Raw genomic sequence first — 24,953 nt, 5'->3', positions numbered from 1 at the left:
CAGAAGTGACACCAGGAAAACAAAGGCATATAAATACGTGCTATGAAAAATCAGTTTGCAGGCAGCTGATGTTTGAGGTGGAAGGAATCTTCAAGATTTCCTAGGCCAACCAACCCCATCGCTTTCCAGACAGATTACATGCTCCACTGGAGACTGCCCAGGAAAGTGAGCGGCAGGCAGAGCAGGCTGGAGACGGGCTCTCTTTCCCCGGTGTTCCTTCCCACCCCGGCCTCCGCTGCCCTTCAGGTTCTGTCGGGGACATCTAAAGGTTTAGTTAACATCCAAGCTGGAGGTGAAATGGCCAAGAAGATGATGTAGAATTGGGTTCAACAGCTCCAACCTTGGCGCGCAAAGGACAGATCCCAGTGGGGCAAACCCACGGAAAAGCTTCCCACGGAGCCACAAGGGGACAGCATGGAAGCTGGAGTACAGTGTTTGCCAGGAGAAAGGATGGTGAACTGCTTAGATTCAAACCCAGAGAAGCCCAGAGGAATATACCCCTCTTTCCATTAACCAGGCTTTCTAGGAACAGTGGCATTGCAAGATCTGCTTAAGGAATCAGTAGATTTCTCCTGTGAGTTCAGGTACCCTGCTGAAATGCAGTCTCTTTTGTGTCCCTCTGGAACATTAGGAAGGCCTAAGAAAAGACAGAAACCCACAGCTGAGACGGACGAACTACTTCAGTCTTAGAGAAGTTTCTATGGACTATTAGCCTGATGGGTCTGCATTAAAAAAAAAACCAAAAACCAAAAAAAAAAAAACTATTAATGGCCTGGCCATACTTGGTACACGATATACAGCAAAGCCCCGTGCACCTGAAGGAAAACAGGCAGGTTCTTTATGTCTCCCTTTGCTCAGAGAAGCAGGGTCTTCAACAGCCCAAAAAAAAAACAAACCTGGGAGGCAGCTCTTTGATTTCAGGGAGCCAAAATCCAGTTCTCTCTTATCATCCCACACAGGGTAGCTTCCAAAAGAAGAGAGGGTTGGCCGAAGGAAGGGACTGATCTTGGTGGATTCCGTCCCGAGGCTCATGAGCCCCGTGTGTGAGGCCTAGCGTTTGGGTGGGCAAGTACGAAGAACCCCAGCATCCGTGGGATTTTCACTGGACGCCATCGCCTCAGTGCGCGTGTGATTACCACGCACTGTGAAAGGGACGTGACGTCCCCTGGGCCCAGCACAGACACGCCGACACGGGTTGGGAGCCAAGCACATCTGTCTGAGTGCTGGGTTGGTTTGGACGGAAGAGAGCTCACCAGTATCCAAGTAGACAGTGGGCAGAGCCAATGGGGAATCCAAACATAGCGTCTGTTGGCAAACACCAGGTCCAGATATAGCTTTCTTCATATATCCCTCTGAATATAGCTTCAACCACTGAAAGTGAGTAAGGAAAGAAAACATACACATCACATGTAACCCATGCGAACTGTATATTGAGGGGGCCCCTGGCTGGCTCCGTCGGTGGAGCGTACGACTCTTGATCTCAGGGTTGTGGGTTTGAGTCCCACGCTGGGTATAGAGAGCACTTAAAATTTTTTTTAAAAATTGAATAAAATATATATTGAGGAATAAAGAAAAGGGAATATCACGGAGAACATATTTAAAGGTAAATTGCTAAATAAGTAAATAAATAAAGGTAAATTGCTGAGGGGACAAGGACTACAAAACATTTCAGAAAGCTGTGTATAACCTTCTGTCGAACGCAGTACAGCATTTCCAGAAAACAAGAACAGGAAGCCATTCGGACAAATAGGTTGAGAAGCAAAGAAAATGAGACTTTTTTTTTTTTTCAATGGCAGGGATAGATACAAAAAGCTAGACAAGACAAAGGGAGGTGGGCCAGTAAGAAATGCCCGCAAACAAAACTTAAATTGTACTAACGTGATTACAATAATCATGGAACAGTCAAGAGCAGAGGTGGTGTTGTAGAAAATCAAATCAGTACTGCGAAAGAATCCTGAGGAGCTCTTCCAGAATGCAGGCAAATGGACGAAATGAATGAGGGAAGAGATAATAAAATGGAAGACAGAACAGACGATTGGAGAATCATAGTGTTGTCCCGGGGATGAAAGAAGAAAAATTGAAACAGGAAGCAGGAATTCCATACAATAGGAACAAATTTATGGAGCATTCTAACTAAAGGGAATGAACCCTATCCCAGCATAATTAATGGAAGGAAGGAATGTTCTGGAACATTCTTTTTTTTTTTTTTCCTTCAAGTTTTTATTTAAATTCCAGTTAGTGAACATAGAGTGTAATATTAGTTTCGGGTGTAGAATTTAGTGATTCATCCATTCTAGAACATTCTTTTTTTTTTTTTAAGATTTTATTTACTTATTATTTATTTGACTGACAGAGATCACAAGTAGGCAGAGAGAGAAGGGGAAGCAGGCTCCCCACTGAGCAGAGAGCCCAACAAAGGGCTCAATCCCAAGACCCTGGGATCATGACCCAAGCCAAAGGCAGAGGCTTTAACCCACTGAGCCACCCAGGCGCCCCTCATTCTAGAACATTCTTTTTTTTTTTTTTAAGATTTTATTTATTTATTTGACAGAGAGAGATGACAAGCAGGCAGAGGCAGGCAGAGGGAGGAGGAAGCAGGCTCCCTGCTGAGCAGAGAGCCCGCCGATGAGGGGCTCGATCCCAGGACCCTGAGATCATGACCTGAGCTGAAGGCAGCGGCTTAACCCACTGAGCCACCCAGGTGCCCCTCATTCTAGAACATTCTTAATCACAAAGCAAACAAACACCTTTCCTTTAGGATATATAGGTTACATATTAAGAAAACAATAATCAGGTTGGCATTAGACTTCTTATTGTATGCAGAACAAAATTTGAAGAGGAAAGGAAGCATCACTTTATAAAGCTTGGAGAAACAAAGCTTGTTGTCCTAGAATTTCTAACCCAGCCAAACTGCCATTCACACAGCCCATTCTCAGGAATGTAAGGGCTCAGAACATACGTCCCCCACGTGCCTTTCTGGAAAGTCATTTAAAAGCTAGCTAAAGGGGACTGCAAGATAACATAAAATTAAAAGTTCAGAAATGGGATAGTCCTAATAACATGGGGACAAGTAGTAAAGATTAAAATCCGTAGAACATACAACTGTCAAAAATAATATTTGACAACTCTCCGTCGTAAACTATAATTCTTGAAAAAGAGGAATGCAAACAAAACACAGTGTAACAAAAGACTGAAAGCAAATGACAAGCCAGGAGTTCAGTGTGGAGGTTAAGAATAAACTGGAATCTTGGGCACCTGCCTGGCTCAGTCAGTAGAGTGTGTGACTCTTAATCTTGGGGTCGTGAGTTCAGGCCCCACGTTGGGCGTGGAACCTACTTTTTAAAAATAAATAAATAAATACTAGAATCTGGCTGCCTGTGTTCTGGCCTCTCCCCCCAAGCTGGGTCACCTTGTGGTAGGTACCCCTTCACCCCTCCAAACCTCAGCTTCCCCATCGATAAACTGTGGATACCAAATTGGGTTATTATGGGGATTAGTTAATGTGTTCAAAGTTCTGGCATTTCCTCAGGCACAAACCTGCGCTTACAAATATTGGGGATCAAGTACCAGCTTTAAACTCTCCATAAGTTTCAGATTGGGTTGTTGTTGTTGTTGTTGTTTTTAATAAAACTTCAGCTATATTAACAAGATGTATACTTTGTAGGAGGAAATATGTTTTTCTACCTTTCCAGATTCTTGGCTGGGGCTCTATTAACAAAAGATAGATTAACAAGAAAAAATATATACGCATGTAGGGGCATCTGGTGGCTCGGTGGGTTAAAGCCTCTGCCTTCAGCCCAGGTCATGATCCCAGGGTCCTGAGATCGAGCCCCTCGTCGGGCTCTCTGCTGATCGGGGAGCCCGCTTCCTCCTCTCCCTCTTTCTACCTGCCTCTCTGCCTACTTGTGATTGCTGTCTGTCAAATAAATAAATAAAATCTTTAAAAAACAAAAAACAAAGTCGAACATGGTGAAGAAGACGGCCTAATAGAAACCAGCCGCAGCCGTGTGATCCCGTGGAGAAGACGGGTCTCCTTCCACCAATGTCGCTGGGAAAGTTGCATAAACACTCGGAAGAAAAAAAATAAATTAGATCTGGCCTCACACGGCATACCAAAATAAACTTCAAATGAATTTAAAAGTTACCCATCAAAAAGAAACGAAATAATAAAAGAAAACATAAGTGAATATTTAGCTAATGTCGGGGTAAGAACTTTCTCAACATAAAAGAAATGGAAAAAATAAAGGAAAGGTCTGACAGATGGAACTGTTTAAAAGCTGAGCTTGTGTGTTTCTAGAAGCATTGTGAATGAGATCTAAATGCAGTTTGCAGCAAATACAAGGGCTATTTACCAGTCATTGACGTCTAAGGAGCTCCTCTGACCCCGTTAGAAAATTCTTTGGCACCTTGTAGGAAACTTGAACAAGGAGCTAAAGTCAAAGAAAAAGAAATACCAACGACCAAAATAACCGTACGGGAAAACAAGAAGTTCGACCTGAAAAACAATCAAGCCAGCCAGAGTTACAATGTTATTTTTTGCATTTTTTCAATCACACCCTTGGCAAGACTTGGGTAGGACTTTGGAGGGAGTGATTCGGCAAGAGTCTTGAATGATCTTGTGCTCTTTGATTCACTTCTAAGACTGTGTCCACAGGGGGAAAAAAAAAATCAGAAACGCAGACGAATATTTGTGCAGGAAGGTAATCAGTTGCTATGTTACTTATGGAGATGAAGAATTTTATACTACACAGACAGCCCCAAGCAAGGGATTCGTTGAAGAAATTATGATATAAAGTGGGATGTTGGTCCTTTAAAATGTTTTCAAGGCATGCCTTGTTATTTTATAAAGGCAGGATCTAAAACTGGGTTCACAGATATGAATTCTATACAAATAAATATTTCAGTAGAGCTCCACACAGAGCAAAGGGCCTGGCAGTAAAGAGACCAATATTGCCAACAGTGCTTCCCTCTTACAACAGAAGTACGGATTATTTAAATTTTCCTCTTTATACTTTTATGTATTTAAATTTTTGTGTGATGAGTGTATCCATTACTAACATGGGGGGAAATTAGTATTTCTTAAAATCCTCCTGTGTTTGTCAAAATCATTTCAGTCTCCCATTACTTGGAAAATACTATTTTTCTCATAACCATATCCCATTTCGTTTCAGAACATCAAGGTTATAGAACTTTAACAGAAGTATTTATTGTCCACTAACTATAAGAGAAAAAGTAGTGAAAATATTTATGGTCTTTTTCCAAGGACCAGATGCTGCTTCCTCATCTCAGACCATAAGCCTCCAGATTCTCTTTGCTAAGTTTTTTTCCAGGGGCACTTTGATTGAAAAGTTGCTGACACATGGGTATGAACGGCCACTGGATTTACAGGGACAGAAATTACATCCTTATCACCACACAGTGAGTCTCAGCAACAAAACAGAACATTCAAGAAATAGGTCCTAAAATGGGAGCTGACTTATGTCCCCAAATCCAGGTTTCTGTATAGGCTCTGGGGAGTTGGACAGGGATACTGAGCAGGTGTACTTTTGGTGCATCTCATTCCTTTTTGTCTTTGTCAGCAAAGGAACAAGTAATACAAAATGAATGGGTACTAGCTTCTTTTTTTTTTTTTTAAAGATTTTATTTATTTAGTTGACAAATCACAAGTAGGCAGAGAGGCAGGCTGTGGAGAGTGGGGGAAGCAGGCTCCCTGCTGAGCAGAGAGCCCGATGGGGGGCTCGGCCCCAGGACCCTGGGATTATGACCTGAGCTGAAGGCAGAGGTTTAACCCACTGAGCCATCCAGGCGCCCCGGGTCCTATCTTCTTAACATGGAAGAGATCAAATTCGAGATTCGGTGGGATTCAGCACAGAGGGCATCAGGAGACTGGACACGGCACAATTAGTACAAAGGGACCCCTGCTGAGCAGCTCCAAGACTCCCATTTGGTCCACAGCATCACAATCCGTCGTTGCTCAGTTGTTCCTTGTTGGTGACACCTTTGCGTTTCCTTTCTGAAATCTCGAGAAGTTCTACGTGGTCCCTTTTCCCCAAGCATAAACGGCCCTTTCGGGTATGTTATCCCGGAAAGTTGGAGCTACATTATATGCCCTTTAAATGCTTGATGATGCTTTCTTGAGAGCATCTAACATTTTTGTTTAAAAGTGCGTGACTCCTTGGGGCCTGCTAGGTTTTTCCTTGTCTGAGAGTCCCTCCAAATGGACACTTTTTGTACTGCAACCAGAAAATAGGTGTAAACATTCCTGTCTTGCTTTAGCTTTTCAACCAAAGAACAAGAACCCATTGGGCCCTCGTGGGTGTTGCCTTGCCCTCTGCTGACCCTGGGGCGGGGGTGGGGAGGGGCGAGGGGAGACACCTAGTAGGGTAAGATCCACCCCTGCCTGCAAGTTGCTCTTGGTCTGTAAAGATGAAACTCGGTGGCCTGGGCTGGCTGCAGAGTGGAAGGTCCCAGAAGATGAGTCTCTGTAGCCCCAGTGTGGATGGAGGTGTGTGTTCCAGGGGCCCAGGGATGGGGCAGCAGGAGCCCAGAAGCACGGGGGAAGGGCGGCGTGGATGTTCGTGTACTTAGCGAATAGTTACCGAGGGCAAACCAGGGGCTAGATTAGGCAGGAGAGGGTTAAAATGACTAGGAACGAAGACAGTGGCCTCACAGGTGTGGAATGGGTCTTTGGGTTATACAGGTACTAGATGTACTCAGGTGGGTGGTAGGGTGGTTAGTTAACCAGTCAGAACCCATAACTAGCTCCTGAGTCCTGCCACCAGGCACAAAAGGGATATGCGCCAGAGGATAGAGCGTCTCTAAAATTTGGATAGAAATATTAAAAGAAGAAGGGGGGTGGGGTTATGGACATTGGGGAGGGTATGTGCTATGGTGAGTGCTGTGAAGTGTGTAAACCTGGCGATTCACAGACCTGTACCCCGGGGGATAAAAATATATGTTTATAAAAAATTAAAAATTTTAAAAAAAAGAAGTATTAAAAGAAATGATACAGAATACGGGCTATCAGCCTCGTTTTCTGTATTGGGAGCTTCAAACATTCAACATCACGCAATGATTGAAAATCTGTCCGTTCCATTTTGTCGGTAGAAGAATGGGACGTTCTATCTCTCCTGGCTCAGCGATTCTGTTGACTCGGTCTGATGAGTGGAGACACGAGGGGCTGCCCCCCAGGATCAGCTGCCATCGAGCCTGTCCGATCTTGGCTGCTGACTCTGAAGTTTCCTCCATCCGTCAAACCGAGCTCAAACTGCCCGGCCAGTGGGCACCCAGGAATCCGCACCCACATTCCGGCCGGTGGAGAAGCGTGTGGCAGCTGTAGCGGCCGTGACCTTGGACAGACCACCTGACCCCCGCTCCCCTCTAAGAGGAGCTCCCAGCCAGTTTTCATCCCCCTTGCCAGCACCTCTCCCCGTTCCCAGACCTCTTCCAAATCCCCGGCCAGTGCAGGAACCCACCGAGAGAAATGCTGTCTGTCCCGTGCACGCAAGTTCTGGAAGCGTGTGGAGACAGGAGGGTGATCCCTCAGTCCTTGGAGAACAAGGCCTTTAAGGCATGCAGTGGTCCTCCACCCGGGCCCATGGGTGCCTTACGCTCATCATAAAAACTGTCATGGCGCCAGCGGGGTTTATGGCTTCAAGAGAATAAAGGTTGTCTAGCCCAGGTGTTAGGTTGGACCCATCTGTCACTCAGTGAAAAGTCGTGCACAGCAGGAACGTGACTTGGGAGACGCTCCCCTCCGAGGCCACCTCGGTCCCTTGCTCTGCGGTGATCCTTCCTGGCCGGCCTGACGGGACCTGTGCTGGCTCCCCACGGTCACCTGGGACACGCCACACCTGTGCCACCACCTCCCTCAGAGGCTCCAGCTCCGATTCCCTGAGCTCAGAACCTTGCCTACTGCTAGACAGCTTGGCCACCCCCAAAACATCTCGTGGGAGGGGCGTTTGGTAAGTCCTGTTCCGGAAGCAAGCTGTCACCCCACCAGCTTCCCTTCAAGATTTGCCAAGCCGTTCCGGCTGCTGGTGCAGAACTGGCTTGTAGCGACGTGAGGAGACTGGCAGCTTGTCCGACACGGTTTTCTCCTTGTAACGTCGTCAGAAGAGGCCCCAAGTGAAGCGGAAAACAAGCCTTGAGAACAGGGTGTCCTTCCTGGTAATGTGACCAGGGAAGTGTAATCTAGAGGAAACCTCAGGACTTGGTGATGTGGAACATCGTTCTGAGCTGGTGGGGTGAGGGTTTGTCCTGCCTTTTCTGCCCGATCCAGCCCGTCTGGCCCTTAACGTGCTCCTGAACTGAGCACCGAGGCTGTTGTCAGGAGGGTGACTCACCGGGACAGGCCCTTAGCTACGGCCGGGTTAACCAAGGAGAGAGGGGTCTCTCTCATGCCAGGCTGTCCTTTAACAGATAGACCTCTCTGTCCCACATTCCTCTAAAATTCCGACTTCCCAGCAGCTGTTGCACCAAGAATGGCCCCACGGATGTTTTATCGCGCTCCCTCTTTGGTGCACTTGGTCCTGGGGAGGAGCCGGGGTGTGGAACCGGCTGGAGGACCATGAGTGAGGCGGGGCTGGCCATCTGCTGCCAGTCATGGTCCATCAGGGGCTCGGGGCAGGAGGCTGGCTGCGAGTCAGGTTTGTCTAGGAGGGCAGAGGACTGTGCTAGAAAAGCTCCTGTGCCTGGGGGGAAAGAAAGCAAGTCCGCCTACGAGATGATGGCTCCCAGACGTTCTGCAGAGCAGTGGCCGGTGGCCGGTCCAGTTCCTGGTAGATGACACGCCCTCTCCTCTGCTCCAGTCCAGGCCCCCGCCCAAGCTGTAGGACAAAATCAGAGCTGAAGACGCTCAGATTAAAGCAGAAGGAACCCAAAGGCAGCAGAGTCTTCACCAGGACGTAGAGGCTTGATTTCCATGTCACGTTCTCCCCAGCCCGTTGTGGAGGTGGTGAGACAAGTCTGTTGGCTCTACATCAGGGATCAGTAAATTATGGCTCGAGGGCCAGAAGCGGCCCTCAGCCTGCGGTTTTGAAATGAAGTTTCATTGGAACCCGCGGTGATCATTGTTCTACGTGTTGTCTCTGGCTCGTTTTGCTCTGTACCCACAGGCTATGGTAGTGGGGATGGAGGCTTTGTGGCCTGCAGAGCCCTGAGTATTTACGATCTGTGGCCTTTACAAAAGTTTGTTCCCCTGCTCTACACTGACCGCTGCACCTGAATGCAGAGGTCGCCTAGGAAGGACCGAGCGGAGGGCAGTGCTCAGGCCCCAGAGTCAAGACTCCTTTGCACTCTTTTCTTTTTCTTTTTCTTTTTCTTTTTTTTTTAAGATTTATTCATTTATTTGAGAGAGAGAGAGAGAGAGAGCACAGTGGGGAGGGGCAGAGAAAGAGGGACAGAGAGTCTTTTTTTTTTTTTAAAGATTTTATTTATTTATTTGACAGAGATCACAAGTAGGCAGAGAGGCAGGCAGAGAGAGAGGACGGGAAGCAGGCTCCCTGCTGAGCAGAGAGCCCGATGCGGGACTCGATCCCAGGACCCTGAGACCACGACCTGAGCCGAAGGCAGAGGCTTAACCCACTGAGCCACCCAGGCGCCCCCAGAGAGAGAGTCTTAACCAGACTCTGTGCTGAGCAGGGAGCCTCGATCCCAGGACCCTGAGATCATGACCTGATCCTGAGATCCTGAAACCCTGGATCCTGAGATCATGACCTGATGTGAGACTCGATCCCAGGACCCTGAGATCATGACCTGAGCCAAATCCAAGAGTCGGACGTCTAACTGACTGCACCACCCAGACACCCCCTCCTTTGCACTCTTGCCCCCCTCACTTCCTAAATGCCTGACCTTGAGCAAGTTATTTAACACCCCAGTGCCTCAGTTTCCTCATCTGGAAAATGGGCATCTGAGTCATTATCTCACAGGGGCATTGTAAAGCTTACATGAGCAGTTGTCGTGAGAAACAAGGAAATCTGTCAATAAGCCTATTTTCATTGAGATATAATTCACATGCTGTAAAATTCACCATTTTAAAGTATCCGATTCAGAGGTTTTCAGCATCTTTACAGGATTGTGCAAACATCCCCACTAATTCTAGATCGTTGTCATCATCCCAGCAAAAGCTCCTAAATGGTACCTATCTATGCTGGGCTGGATAGCGACCATGCAAAGACATCGGGTCCCAACCACCAACGTAGTCTCTACACGCAAGCTTCTTTAGAAAAGGGGGCCTTTGTAGATGTGACGTCGCACAGAATCCTGAGATGGGGAGACGATTCTGAATGAATGGAGGAGGAGGAGGAGGAGGAGGAGGAGGAAGAGATCGTTCTATCCACAGGTGATCGTATCTTTCTAAGAAGTTGTGGGTCTTCAGGTTCTCGGGAGGACGGTGCTATGGCTGTCTAATAAGATATCAGAATTCTCCAGGTTTGCTGGAAGATACCGTTCGTGGATTTGGGGAGCTCCCGTCGCTCTGTTTGCCTGATACTAAATGACACCAGCTTCCTCGGACCCCAGGCTCTGCCCCCCACTCCTTGCCTGCACTCGCCTGTCCCCCAGCATTTTTGCACTCCCATTTCTTTCGCTCTTGGTAGCTTCACACAAAGAAGAGTTTGTACGGTTTCGTTTTACTGTAGCGCCAGAAATTGTAATTTTTTGCTTCTGCATGATGAGAGGTAGGATTAGAGAATTTTGTTTACTCTTGTTTTTGCTCTGGAGCCCGGGTGGAGGTCGGGGGAAGGGCCACAGGGTCGGCACACGCTGAACAATCCCGGCTTTTACAGCAAGCCTTTGTTTGGAGCCTTTGTCCTTGTTGTTGGCCTGTGAAGCAGAAGCCATGAACAAGGATGCTTGCAGAGAGCGGGGAAGGGCACTAAAAATAGAGAATTATTTTCTAAAGCAGAACACATTATTTGAATTGTCCTTGGATGGAGGCACTCGACTTTTTTGTGCACCGCTGAACAATGTTCCCATACAGATTTGAACTCTGACGGGCAGGGTTACTACGGGTCAGTGAAGACAAGTCCGGGCTGCGGGCAAAGGGGTTACAGCGGGGTCCGCAACGAAGCTTTTCGTGTGTGTCGTGCATGAATCTTTCAGAGCCTCCGCGAGCTCGGGGCCTAGCCAGAGTGCCCGAAGGCAGCCTCAGAGTGAGGTCGAAGATCCACAGGGAGGCAGGGAGGAGGTGAGGAGGAGACAGTGGATGACTTCAGCCATGTGGACCCTGATCTAGCTTTTATGTTAGGTGGCGAGCTCTGGGTGTTTATTATTATACTCCATAACTTATGTCACATACATCCCCTGGATCAGGAGACCATCTGGGCCATTCTCTGAATGGGTCAAGGATTGCACTGGTTTTTTCTTTTTCTTTTTTTTTTTTAAATCCCAAGCTATTTTGGAACAATTAGGAACTGACTGTTGAACTCTGGCCTAACCCTGAGGTCTGGAAATTCCAGTACTCTACGAACTAGCCTTTTAACCTACCAGATTTCTTTACTCTGAGGAAAGTACCCTGCCTCCCCACCCCACCCTCCCCGGACCAGACAGGAGGCCCGGACGAGGATGATGAAGACAGCAAACACATATTAATACGATCATTAGTAATGGCGGCAAATGCTTCCGTAACACTCTGTTCGTTCCAGAACACCTTCTTAAACAGGCTGATGAGTGGGCTAACTTGTCTGAGGTCACACAGCTAAAAAGTGGTAGAACAAGGATCCAAACCCAGCGGCCCACGCTGTCAGCCACTGTGTTAGACTGGCCCCTTGAGAAGACGTCGGCCACCACCTGAAGCTTCTGTCCAAGCAGAGTGAGCCTGACTGTCACTGTGTGTCCTCAGACACACACCAGACTTTCACAGGACTGCCAGTCTGTGTAGGGATGGCTCGCCTCTCCCTGAGAAAGCAGGGCAATCAGTGCTACTGTTCCCCATCCAGCAGGCCTGGGGCAAAATCCCTAGCTTCAGGCCTCTGTTGGCCATGCCGTCCACCAGAAGGCGCCTCTGCTGTGGACCCCCTGGGCTGGGTAAGGCAGCCTCTGGGCTCTGGGTGAACCAGTTCTCATGCCTGGACGCTTCCTCAGACCCTCATGTCCTGGGTTTGCCTCGTCCCCTCTGTCAGGTGTCTCCGAGGCACTGGGGAGGTGTTCTTCAGTCTTCATCGTCTCGTTCGAATGGACTTTGTCCAGGAATCATACCTTACTGGGAAATTACATAACCTTTTAACCCAGGCTGGTTTCTCTTCGTGCTGGGCTTGGCTGCCGATCCTTCCCAAAGCCACTCCTCAAGCCAAAAGATGGTCACCTAACTCCGTGTTCTGGGTCTCTAGTAAAGGTCTGGAATTCCAGAACAGACTTTGATTCTAAAACGGCCGCCACCACGGCGCAGACATATTTCTTGAGCGGGCCTGTCATCCTCACGGAGGCTGCAGGGCTTCTGTGACTGTCCCCCGCATGCCTTCCATGGAGCTCAGGGCCCGTGGGGCTTCGTGTTGGGCAGCAGAGTGGGCAGGGGCTGTGTGGTGCTCCCCCGCTGTCCCCGCTGTGTTTAGAGACCATCAGCCTCTCCAAACTCAAGCCGACACCATAGGGCTTTTCCCCAAAGGAGTCCCACCCTCAAGAGGTTACACAGCAGCCGAGGTTTCTCCTGTCTTAAGTCTGTGGGTCCGAACAGTGTGGCTCTCGCAGAAGACGGGAGACAGTGAGCCATGGGACCCGTGCCAGGTCCCAGGTCTGTTCTCAGACCTGCGGTGCAGTGGTCACCTTCCTTTGTCTGCAGACTTGGCCCAGGCTTCCCATGCACAGGGCAGGAGCCGATAGGCAAACACCCCACTGCTGCTCCAAGGCTTCCTGCGGGTCCTGAGCTGACGTTAGAAAGTATTAAATGACGTGGTGGGAAAGATACTCCCTTTCCAGTTTTCCTTCATGGGTTGTAAGGTGGAGAGAGGGACTCCACGGGGAGCCGGAATGTCCTTAACACTCGGCCTGCTTTTGTCTCCCCTTTGTGGTGGTGAAGAGCCGGCCTCAGGCAAGTGTGTCGGCTAGAAGGAAGGACCTGTTAGATGCTCATCGTCTCTATTTTTATGGTTCCTTTCTCCTTAGTGCAGACAACCTTCGTTTTCCATTTATCAGAGGGACACATTTCCTTTTTCAATGTTGAGTGTCAGGGGCACCCGGGTAGCTCAGTCAGTTGAACGTCGGATAGATTTCGGCTCCGGTCATGATCTCAGGGTCGTGGGACCGAGCCCCACATCAGGCTGACACTGGGTGCAGGGTCTGCTCGGGACTCTCTCCCTCTGCCCTTTCTGTCTCTCTCTCCAAGAAATTTTTTAAAAACCCACATATATGTTGAGTGTTAAAAAGTGAGTGAATTTGGGGTGGGGGGTGGGGGGTGGGGGGTGAGTAATGTCCTGAGTTCTTAAGAGACGCCAGTGAGGCAGGGGGAAGGACCACTCCCAGGTGCACGGGATGGCACGGGTCCTGTACTGCTCACCTGAGAGGCTTCGAAGATGCTCGTGCCTGGGCCTCCACCTGGACCGATGACATCAGACCCCGTGGGGTACAGACTTCCATCCTTGACCGCTGCTCATGCGCAGCCGAGCTGGAGAACAGCTGCCCTGGTAGACCCAGCGGCCATCAGCACCCCCCCCCCACCTGCCGACCCTCCGTCCCATCGCATTCTCTCCCCTCCCCTACCTCTCTCCCTTCCCATCCAGCACCCCATGTGTCTGGCTCTTCTTTTCTCTGCCCTAACTTCCCCACACTCCCCCTGTTAGCGACGCCCTCCAGGACTACGGCTCAGGTTAATGACCCCGCCAGCCCCACGCAGCTACAACCATGTTAGAAAATTTCCACGTCGGGCTGGTCTTCACGGCATCCACTTGCCGACTTGTAGGCTGTCAGTCCAGTTTCTGAGCATCTCAGCCTGCACGGTTGTGCTCTCAGCCAGCAGCTTGTAGCAACGACAGTGAGAATAACCATTACTGGGCTCTCGGTGTGCTACCCCTTCCTCTCACTTTACGTGAATGAGCTTACACAATCCTCCCAGGGAGGTACCATTTAGCAGATGCAAAAACCGAGGCACCGGGCGGTTATGGTTCTTGCACCAGGGTTTGGGCACCGCGGAGCGACAGAGCCGGAATTCAGGCGCAGGCAGCCTGGCCCCAGCGCCCACAGTCTGAGTTGATGGGGGCCCCCAAGTCCGCCACGCCCCGGCATGTGATGAGTCCATCCTCATCGGGCAGGCTGTTCTTGGCTGCAGTGGGAAATTGAAATTTGGACCCGCTGTCTACTTCGATGACATTTGGAATTGATAACTCTCTTTATTTTCCACTTCAATCATATCGCTCAGAAGGAAGCCCACAGCTTTAAATCCCATCAAGACTGTAACTCATCACCATTCAGAAGAGATCAGCCTTAAATGATGTTGTGTGTGCTGGCTGTCAGGACCAGAAATTGAAGATGAAAAAGCCAGCACCCATAATCGTGCTGTAACTGGCAACACTCTTGGCGGACCTTTCTGCTTCCCCATTAGCTTATCTGGCTGTAGCCTCCGTGGTAGACATTCCAGGCTTTTGCTGCCTTTGACAAAGGATCTGATTCTCATTCCAGGGCTTAATTGGAAAGAGACCTTTGGCCCCTTCCCATTCCTCGTGGGAGCCCTCTATTTTTACGCTCAAACTTTTCATCTTTTGCGGTACTTGGGTTGCTGTTTTAGGAGACTGGATCTTCTGCACTGTACTGAAAAACCTTCTTCGTGAGCTTGAGGGAATTCTCAGGCAGCTAGGTCCCCAGGAGACCTCCTACTCCCTCCGAAGATTTTGACACTGTGGGCAGTGGGGGACTCTGCAGAGTAAGCACTCAGGTCGTGGCATACTTTTCCCCCTCCGTTTCCCATTCCACTCACTGTCTAAAGCATGTTCTGCACAATTATTTCATTGGCTTCCCCCAGCAATCCTGTATCACCAGGAATGAGCCCCTCTTCCCTTTTCTAAGGGAAGAAACAGAGGCTCGGGAACTTCCGTTTCCCATTGCTTGGGAGTGCGTGAGGGGGGCAGGATTTGAAAGCAGGTGTGCTGACCTGCAAAGCCCATGCATGCTTGCTTGTGTTCTACCCTCTCCCAGTTGGATGAGGTTAGATATTATGCAGGGAAAAAGTCCTTGGAAAGCATAAGTGACTATGAGGAACAGAGCCGTGGCTTCTCCATGGCTAGTTGATGTAAGCCAGCCCAGTCCCCACTCAGACCATTTGGATACGATCCTGTCACCCACCTGCGCTAAGGCTTCTAGACAAGGAGGGCATAAGGCCATTCGCCAGCAGGTGTGCAAACTCCATGTGTCCCCAGGATGTAACGGGTAATGCTGGTCTGTGACTTCTCTTAGGACAACATCCAGGGACCCAGTATCTTTCACATCCTTCCATCCCCTCCTCAGCACCTCCTAAGGACGTCATTTCACAATCACCCTAAACGGATGATCTCTACTGATAGGCTTGAGGCGTGTTTCCCCAACTCCCCCATGCATCAGAGTCACGCTTGGTAACACAGACCACAGCAGCTGCCCTTAGAGTTCGGACTCAGTCAGTGTGGGGCCGATGCTGCTGGTCCAGCGGCTATACTGGGAGAACCCTTAGATGGGTGCTCATGGCGTCTGGCTAATTAGGGACCCAGATGATGGGAAGCATCAGCCATGTTGGGGGAGATGCCATCGGAAGATGGTGAGGAAGACATTTGGGGTGGGCAGGCTCAGGCTTTTGTCCCCTCTTCTCCTGGTGGCAGAGAATGGCCTATCTCATTTCCGCGCAGTCATGTCACCCCCTCCCGCGGAGACAACAAGCCCCTGTTGGCTGCATCTCTGAGCACGCCTCCCTCTGTGGTTGAAGCAGCCCTTCCTCCTCCTCATTTTGGATTCCTATCTGAGTGCGTCTCGGTCGAGGATGTGCGTTGGAATCATCTGGGGGTCTGGTTAAAGTGAGAATTCTGAGTTTGTAATTTTGGCGTGGGGCCTGTGATTCCCCACGTTGATGAGTGCAAAGCAGATGTCCCGGGTGCCGCTGGTCTGGGGACACGTGTGCACGTTGTAGAACAGGGTCGAGCGCAGCGGTGGGATATACTCTGTGTTACAGCTGTACGTGCTGATGGCTCTTGCTCCTGCGGCACATGGGGTCGCCTGGGGAGCTCTTAAGGATGTGGACCACGCCCCTCAGAGGTTCTCATTCTGTTGTGGGTCCTGCACATTTTCTTTGTAGATTTATTGATTCATTTGAGAGAGGGAGAGCAGGGGGAGGGGCCGAGGGAAAGAGTCACAAGCAGGCTCCCCGCTGAGAGCGGATTCCCCATGCAGAGTTCCATCTCACGACTTTGAGTTCATGACCTGAGGCGAAACCAAGAGTCGGACACCCAACAGACTGCACCACCCAGGTGCTCCATGAGCACTAGGATTTTTTTTTTTTTTAAGATTTTATTTATTGGGGCACCTGGGTGGCTCAGTGTGTTAAGCCACTGCCTTCGGCTCAGGTCATAATCTCAGGGTCCTGGGATCGAGCCCCGCATCGGGCTCTCTGCTCCACAGGAAGCCTGCTTCCTCCTCTCTCTCTCTCTGCCTGCCTCTCTGCCTACTTGTGATCTCTCTCTGTCAAATAAATAAACAAAATCTTTAAAAAAAATGTTTAAAAAAAAAAAGATTTTATTTATTTATTTGTCCGAGAGAGAGAGAGAGAGAGAGCGCGCGCACACAAGCAGGGGGAGGGAGAAGCAGGCTCCCCACTGAGTGAGGAGCCTGATGCAGGACTCAATCCCAGGACCCTGGGACCATGACCTGAGCCAAAGGCGGGCACTTAACCAACTGAGCCACCCAGGCATCCCAGCACTGGGATTTTTAAACCCCCTCCTGAGGGACTGCAATGTACAGCCAGACTGGAAGTCACTGGCCCTTTCCAAGAAAAGAGATGGATCCTTTCAGAAGCCCCAGGGATGCAGTGCCTTGGACTAGGCTGGCTGGTTCCTGGGAGGGTAGGGGGGCAGGGGGGCGGGCACACAACCAATTCTGGAGAAGGGCTGCAAGCAGCACCCGGGGTTCTTATTTCCAGATTCTGTTGTGGCAACTTTGGGGAGGGACCCAGGCTTTGGCATTTCTAATCTGAGGTGTCCCGCCGACGCTGTGTCTCAAGGCTTGACCACAGGGCCCATGTGGGGCCTGTTATCTGGGCAGCAATGACAGCAGGCAGCTTTTCTCATATCAAAGATCAGAGGCTTTGGGTCCTCACCTCCTCTCCCTTTAAACACCATCTTGACGTCTCTGTCGTCCAGCTTGGTCTTGACACGGGCCACTGGGCAACCCAGGTCAGTTCTCTTTTTATAACATTTGATCTTCTTTCCTTTTCTCTTCACAGTACGCGATGCAAAAAATCTAATTCCTATGGATCCAAATGGGCTTTCAGACCCTTATGTGAAGCTGAAACTTATTCCTGATCCCAAGAATGAAAGCAAACAGAAAACCAAAACTATCCGCTCCACATTAAACCCCCAGTGGAATGAGTCTTTTACGTTGTAAGTTTTGTCTTCTCTTCCCGGTCGAATTCCCTCCCCACACATCACAAACCTGCCCACCTCCCCATGAGAGAGAATGAGGCAGGCCTGTTGTAAATGTCTTTAAACATCACTTCGTTCCTCAGACTTCCTCAGACCACTACTAAGATGTTGCTATTGTCACCTGTTTTGGTGGATGGTAACCAAGTATCCAGTGCAGGCCCCAAATTATTATCAATACCTACTGTGTACAAAAAATGGCATTTATGTTGATGATGTCAAAATGTATAAAGCGTGTCCCACTTCTTGGTGGACTTGAGTTCTTTTGAGCGTTCTAGGAGAAGGAAGGTAAAAATGTGAATAATAATTTGTAAAACAAGGAATACAGGAGTCACATGCTGTTGCCCCTGAAATGGGAAGATCATCCTCACCTTTAAACAGGGAGGACTTCCTGGAGGAGGTGACATTTAACATGGGGTTTAAAGGAGTGCCAGGATTTCAGAGGTAGAGAGGGTAGAAAAGACAGCAGGAAGGAGACCATGGGAGGGGAGGGAGGGGCAGGAAACCCCCCGGAGTGAGAAGGCACTACCTGTGGCTGAGCACAAGCCAGTGGTCCTCCTTGCAGACGAGAACACGGGAAGTGGTTTCTCTGGATGACCAGAAGCATAGTTCTTTTGTAGAGAACAGATATTGGCAAGTTTAGAAGAGGGCCAGTTAGTAAATACGTTAGACTTTCTGGGTCATACAGTCTGTGTTGCAGCCACACAACTCTGCCATTCTGGAATCAAAGCAGTCATAGACCATATGTAAACAAAATCCCATGGCTGTGTTCCCGTGAAACTTTATTTATAAAAACAAGCGGCGGGCCAGATTTGGCCTGTGGGTGTTGGTTTGCCAACCGCTAGTCTAGAGCTTTGGCTCCTGGGGGCTGGTACTCTGTTGGCAGTGGGGAGCCCCAGGAAGTGAATTGAATATACTGTTGGTTTTTTTAATCTCAGACTGCTAACCTTGGGGTTTGGCTCTCAGGAAACCATGGTCTACATAACCATGTGTGTGTGTGTGTGTCTATGTGTCTGTGTGTCTGTGTGTGTGCGCCCGCACGCTCTCTCTCTTTTGTAGCAAATTAAAACCTTCGGATAAAGACCGACGACTGTCCGTAGAAATCTGGGACTGGGATCGAACAACAAGGAATGACTTCATGGGCTCCCTTTCCTTTGGAGTCTCAGAGCTGATGAAGATGCCGGCCAGTGGATGGTAAGGATGCCCAAGGTTGAATATGTACGTGTCAACCAAAGGTTAATAGTCTTGAAAACGTTAGAGCCCTTGGTGATTCGGCAGACAAGCCGGCATCCATCCAAAATGACCATTGACTGTGAGGTGATCTGGCTGTAGTGTCCCCACCGGACCCATCTCAGAAACAGCCCGTCCAGAGGTTGAAGGAGTGAGTTGCTGTATCGGTGGTACAATCCCAGCTTTCCTAACTCCCCTCCCCCTCCGTGTCCCCCCAAGGTACAAGCTGCTTAACCAAGAGGAAGGTGAGTACTACAACGTGCCCATTCCAGAAGGGGATGAAGAAGGCAACGTGGAGCTCAGGCAGAAGTTCGAGGTGAGAACGTCAGCGAAATTTCTGGAACCGCCTTTCCTTTGGGAAGCTTGGCCTCAGGCTGGGCCCGAGTCTTGTGGTCACCCGTGCTGGAGGACAGAATTTAAGCGTTCACCTCCCCCTTTATTTAAAAACAGAAGTGCTGCACAACCCCCTCCCTTTGCAAGCTGTGTTAACATGCTAAGCCTATTATCGTGTTGCAAGTGGGGACTAGAGCCATCCCAGAAATAAGCCTGGTTGGTTTCTGCATAAGAAATGGGCTGGCACGTCAGCGGGGAGACAGGCCAGGTTCCAAGTGCGGTATTCTCATTAGAAAGAAGAGCTGCGCTTCTCCAAATGGCAGGAGGACATTTTGGCATTAACTCGGGAGGTGGTTTGGGTGTAATTAAGCTCTCAGGCCGGCATCATCATTTCTGCTCCAGATCTGGAGAAGAGGCCGGCTCTCTGTCTCCTTCCCATCGAGGGTCGGTGTTTGCCTTCCGTCCCAGATTCCTCTGTCTTCTTTCTCCCTCCGCCTCTGCCCTCCCTACCTCCCTCGTGGTCTTTGCGCTGTCCATGCTTGTCTCTGCTCACCAGACTCTTTTCTCCCAAGCACTTGCCCTATGGTCCAGATCACCGTTTTTCATTTTTTTCTGTTTCTCTAATCACCTGCATTTTGGCTGCTTGAGGGATGGATACGGTAGCCACCACGGTCTGTGTAACCGGTTAGTCCTTTTGGAATCTTTCTCTTCCTTGGGTGAATTAGGATTCACTGGAATTCCCATCCCCTAAGGAAACAGGTGCGCACACACATGCACACACACACACACGCACGTGCACAGAGATACTGAACTGTGGCTGAAATGTCGACACTAATGAGATTCCAGTGGTTTTGTTTTTCCTCTCTCTGTTGTTGCCCTCTCCGAAATGAAGGTTTGTCCCAAAGAAACATACAGATCATATCAAGGTGGAATGAATTCTTAAGGCTGTAAAACATGAAAACGTTCAAAGTGCCTTTTGGCAGGCTGATACTTGGTGGAGGTGGATGTTGATGGCAAATGCTTAAGGTCAGGGCTGTGAGCCTGGGTGCCCCGGGGAGCATACATGAGTCACAGATAATGTAAGTAAATGGCAGCAAGCAGCAGGCCTCAGGACTGGTGACAGCAGGGTGGGGACCGGGGGCCACCACGGCTCCTTGGTGCCAGTTGGTTATTGCCGTGCCCAGAGGAGGGTCCTGTGCCGCCAGATCTCCTGGTTCTTCGAGAGAAGCCAAAAGCCAATTTTTTTTTTAGTCTGACATCTTCCGACTCCCTTTAATATTGGCAGCTAATTAAAACTCAGAGCTTGGTATAGGACAAACACTCTATTGCTGTAGACACAGGTTAATTTCAGCCAGTAGAAATCAGCTGGCAATCTCTGTTCCTAAAAAAAAAGAGAGAGAGAGAGAGGGAAAAAATGCATTTATGTATAAAGTGAAGTTCTTTCCAAAGGGGCCTGGTAGTATTTAGGGCATTCAAGTGCAAAGATGTGTTAAGGCCTGGGGTACCTTCCAGTGTCGACATCCGATATCCAGCAAGGCTATCTCTCTCCTTATTTTTTCCATCACTTCCTCCCTTGTCTATGCCCACCTCCCCCTCAAAGCTCAGGACAGGAGCCCCACCCCTGACGTCACACCACTTCTATGAAGGATGACCCTTTACAGAGCGTTTTGGGACCTCAGGTTCCAGCACTACTCCCATGTCCCAGGCGGGAGAAATTGCCTAGAAGCTAAACAGAGTCTCGGTGAATTTCCTGCCCTAGTTGTAGGTCATTAGCAAAAACCAGCGGGTCAGGAACTGCTGGTATAGAACCCAGTTGAGGGAGGGTCTGCACTGGGGCATCACTATGGAGGCCACTCCTGGAAATGTCTGAGACTTTGCTTTGCTGATGGGGAAATATTGACCCACTTTTTGTGCCTCATTTCCATGGCTTCCTGGTGAGTAACCTTCCTGTTTTTCTGGGCAGTGAGTCTAGCTTTTGTAAAGGTCAGAGCTCCAAATTCCAAAAAAAAAAAGGCAGGGGGGAAGGGGTGGTGCATAGGGGGCTAGGTCAGAGGGCTTGAGGCCAGAATTGCATTTCTCTCTAGAGGCTCGTTAGAGGCCTCGTGTGTGGTGCTCCCTCCTGGCCATGTACTTTTAGATGGAGTTCTACCAGCCCAAGGGCAAGTGCAGCGAGGGCCATGAGCCTCTGCTGTCCGGCTTCCGGTTTCTGTGCTCAGAGCACCTACCTGGACTACATCCCGGCTTTTGCTTTAAACCTTGTGCAGATCCTTCGATTTTACTGGAATTGCAGTGGTTCATTTCTTTAGCGTTGCAGGAGACCAAGCCCCTGGATGGTGGGGTCAAGGAGATGCTGAGAATTTTCCCACAGCTGTCATGTTGTATTTGAAAGGGAACATTCAGATCTGATTTCAGGCAGGAATTAACCACGGAGCAGTATTCTGTTGAGGTCTGTTAACGTAAAACTTTTCATTTTTCTCCAGCGTCCAAGTGTCGGGAAGCAGCGTGCCTGGGCACAAAGACTTGTGTCCACTTTTGAGCAGTTCTGGGTCATAGCCAGCCTTCCCAAACAGGGTGCCGCCTGGCACCAGGGTGCAGTTTGGAGACGTTTCTCCAACACCCACCCTATTTCCTCCCTCTCCGTCCCCGGCCATGGTAGGACTGCTTCCCAGTGTCTGCAGACTCGCCTCTCTGTCCACATCTGTCCATATACTTGCCGTCCTGACCGACCTTCCATCATCCGAGTCCTTTTCTCCCCCACCCGCTCTTCCAGAAGGACTTTCCCGCCCTCTGGTAACAGTATGATTCAGCTGAAATTTTAATTTAAAGTTCCGTGGTGACTCATGTCTGGATGAAATACAGCATGATGACTAGTCCTTTTAGGAACAGGCATTACTCAGGGTGTCGTACGCCAGCTAGAGTCTATAGGATTTTTCTCTCTGTGTCCAGCCCTGGTTTCTAGAAAGAGTTAATAGTGAGGTTGTGATTTCCGAATCGAAAGTCACTCAATCTGATGGAAGAAAAATCCAAACAAATGAGCATTGACAGCTATGCCTCCACGTTAGCATTTGTCTTAATAATATGGGGGGAAAAATTTCAAATATATCATTTGATTCTAGAACCCGGCAAACAGAATGATCAGTGAGTAAAGCTCTTAGGAGGCAAAGAAATCCCAAGATGGTTGGAAATGACCTGACTCCCTAATGCATTGTCCCCCTTGAGCAGTTTATCTGCCTAAAAGACAAAACAAATCAGAACCTTGAGCGCAGTGTTCGTGGACAGTGTGTCCGTTCCCCATTCATCTTCAAGTAAAGCACACACAGTTCCTGATTCACAAACATAGCTCATGTATTTGTTCATTTGTCCAATACTAAAGCTCCGGCAATGAATAGAGCAAACAGCTTCCTCCTGTCCATGGAGCTCCTGTCTGTACCTTTGGACCCTGCTTCAGATCTTTTTGGGAACGAGGCAGGAGGCTTCTTGAGAAATAAGCTTTTTCTAACCCTTGTGCTGGTCAGTGATTTCCCCAGGACATCCCCTCACAATTGAGAAGATTCTGGATTCCTGTTCCTTCCTCCCACTTCTGGGCCCCTGTCCTCTGTGATGAGGCTCATGGCCAGCGCTAGAGAGACACGTAGCCCAGAGAATGGTTGGCTAGCCCTTGCCCAGTGCGCTTTCTGTAAAGCGCCGCATAATAAATAGTTTAGGCTTTGCAGGCCTCTAGGTTCCTCTCACAACCACTCAGCTATACCTTTGTGCCATCAAAGCAGCCACAGAGAAGGTATAAGCAAAGGGACACAGTTGTGTGCTAATAAAACATTATTGTAAAAACAGGTGACAGACCAGATTTGGCCCATGAGCCATGGTTTAGCCCCTGGTTCAGCCCACGGACTGTATGCAGCGTCAGATCCTGGTTCTGCCGCGTATCAACCACGTAGCTTCCTGGGGCATGTCCTTTACTGTAAATAGGAATAATAATAGTATTTACTTAATGGTGTTGTGGGGTTTTTTTTTTTTAAGACTTTATTTATTTGACAGGGAAAGAGAGAGGTCACAAGTAGACAGAGAGGCAGGCAGAGAGAGAGGAGGAAGCAGGTGCCCTGCTAAGGAGAGAGCCCAATGCAGGGCTCGATCCCAGAACCCTGAGACCATGACCTGAGCCGAAGGCAGAGGCTTAACCCACTGAGCCACCCAGGCGCCCCTTAATGGTGTTGTTTTAAAGAGGAAATTAGGTTTTCGTTAGAAATTTCCTGAAAGCAGACTTTCATACAAGTGTTTTATCATCATCCTCAATATGGTCCATTGCAGAAACTGGGTCATAGAGAGCACTTTTTTTTTTTTTTTTAAACTTCTGGAGCTTTCTGGGGAAAACATTTTTTTTTTTAATGTTGAAATCATGTTCTAAATGGTGGACTGGTTCTGTGTCCTGTAGTCCAGCCTCACCATGAAATAGAAGGGTATTGATGAAACCCGATCACCATTTATAACATTGTTTTATGGGGAAATAGATCTTCATGTACATTTAGATGGGTTTCTGGAACACAGCGTGTAGGTGGGTTGGGAACTTGGTGTAACTGGCAGTGGGTCAGGCCATCTCTGGGTGAAGCAAGGTTTCAGGGGGACAAAGGAGTCTCAGCCTGAAGAGACCGTCCACACTAACATTTCTCAGCACGGTCGTTTGGCAGAAGGTCCTGAGCAAAGACTTCAAAGTGAGCCCGTCCATGAACCACACTGAGAACAATCCCACGTAGGACCCTAAGTGTAGCATCAGCTTCTAGTACGTCCTGTTCACCCCAAAAATGGCACCCTTGGTTTGCTGGTGATGGCGCTCCCAGGAAACACCAACATTTCTGTTGGTGTCTTGACGCCCTTTGGATCTTTCATCAAATCTGGGATTTGAATCCTTCCCCTCTTGAGCTTTACCCAGGGAGTTACGCCCGACATTCAACTGGCCAGTTAGAAGAAAAGCATCTTCTGAGCACATCTTTTCCTCATTGACAACCATTCCAGGAGACCTTCTGGTCATTATCCGTCTCCATGGTTTTTCGTGAGCTTGAGCGTCTCTGTGTTGTGTTACATCGGTCTGGTTGATTCTTCCCCTGAGCCACTTGGACCACATCTACCCCCAGAGCTGGGAATGTGCTAGAATCAAGAACAAGGGAGAGCCGCCTGGGTGACTCAGTCAGTGAAGCGTCTGCCTTCAGCTCAGGTCAGGATCCCCGGGTCCTGGTGATATTGGATCCCGGGGTTCTTGTCTCACAGAGTTGAAGGATGAATCTCGCAGACACAAAAGGGAAAGTGAAGTGGAAGTTTATTAAGTGAAGGTGAGAGCAGAAAGGACAGAAGCGGCTCCCTGGAGTGAGAGGGGTCCCGGATGGGTTGCCCCCAAGGACTTCTAGGGGCTGTCTCTTATGGAGAACTCCCTGGGAAGCTTGTGGCCTTGAGATTCATGTGCCGACTTGATTTGAGCACCGACTACTGATAACACCCTTAATGACTTACTTCTTTGAGGTCTGGTCATTTTCCATGATACACTGTAGCCACCAAAGAAAATTAGTCCCCAGCATTCAGAACCACGTGGCTTGTGTTCTTATCTCTTGTTCACTCTGGCTTAGGGCTTCTGCCTCGGGGGAGTAGTCCCAGAGCCCAGCCAGGGGCCCCCCATCTCTCCCTGTCTATACCTTAACCCTTTCCTTCCTCCCTGGGATCGAGCCCCACATCGGGCTCCCTGCTCAGAGGGGCATCTGCTTCTCCCTCTCCCTCTGCTTGTGCTCACTCGCTCTCTCTGTCACATAAATAAAATTCTTT

General features: G+C 49.2%; 1 protein-coding gene across 2 annotated transcripts in view; it reads left to right on the top strand.

The window, feature by feature from the left end:
* PRKCA (protein kinase C alpha) overlaps window positions 1–24,953 on the top strand; it is a 385,445-nt gene that overhangs the window by 285,504 nt on the left and 74,988 nt on the right. For both annotated transcript variants that reach the window (XM_032320330.1, XM_032320329.1), the window contains exons 6-8: window positions 17,390–17,546; window positions 18,645–18,779; window positions 19,035–19,131. In XM_032320330.1, the coding sequence (XP_032176221.1) occupies window positions 17,390–17,546; window positions 18,645–18,779; window positions 19,035–19,131 (389 nt within the window). The remainder of the gene's footprint in view (window positions 1–17,389; window positions 17,547–18,644; window positions 18,780–19,034; window positions 19,132–24,953) is intronic.

Source organism: Mustela erminea, chromosome 18, assembly GCF_009829155.1.
Source record: "Mustela erminea isolate mMusErm1 chromosome 18, mMusErm1.Pri, whole genome shotgun sequence".
In the NCBI taxonomy this organism is placed as follows: Eukaryota; Metazoa; Chordata; class Mammalia; order Carnivora; family Mustelidae; genus Mustela; species Mustela erminea.
This window is presented reverse-complemented; position numbering and strand designations above follow the sequence as displayed.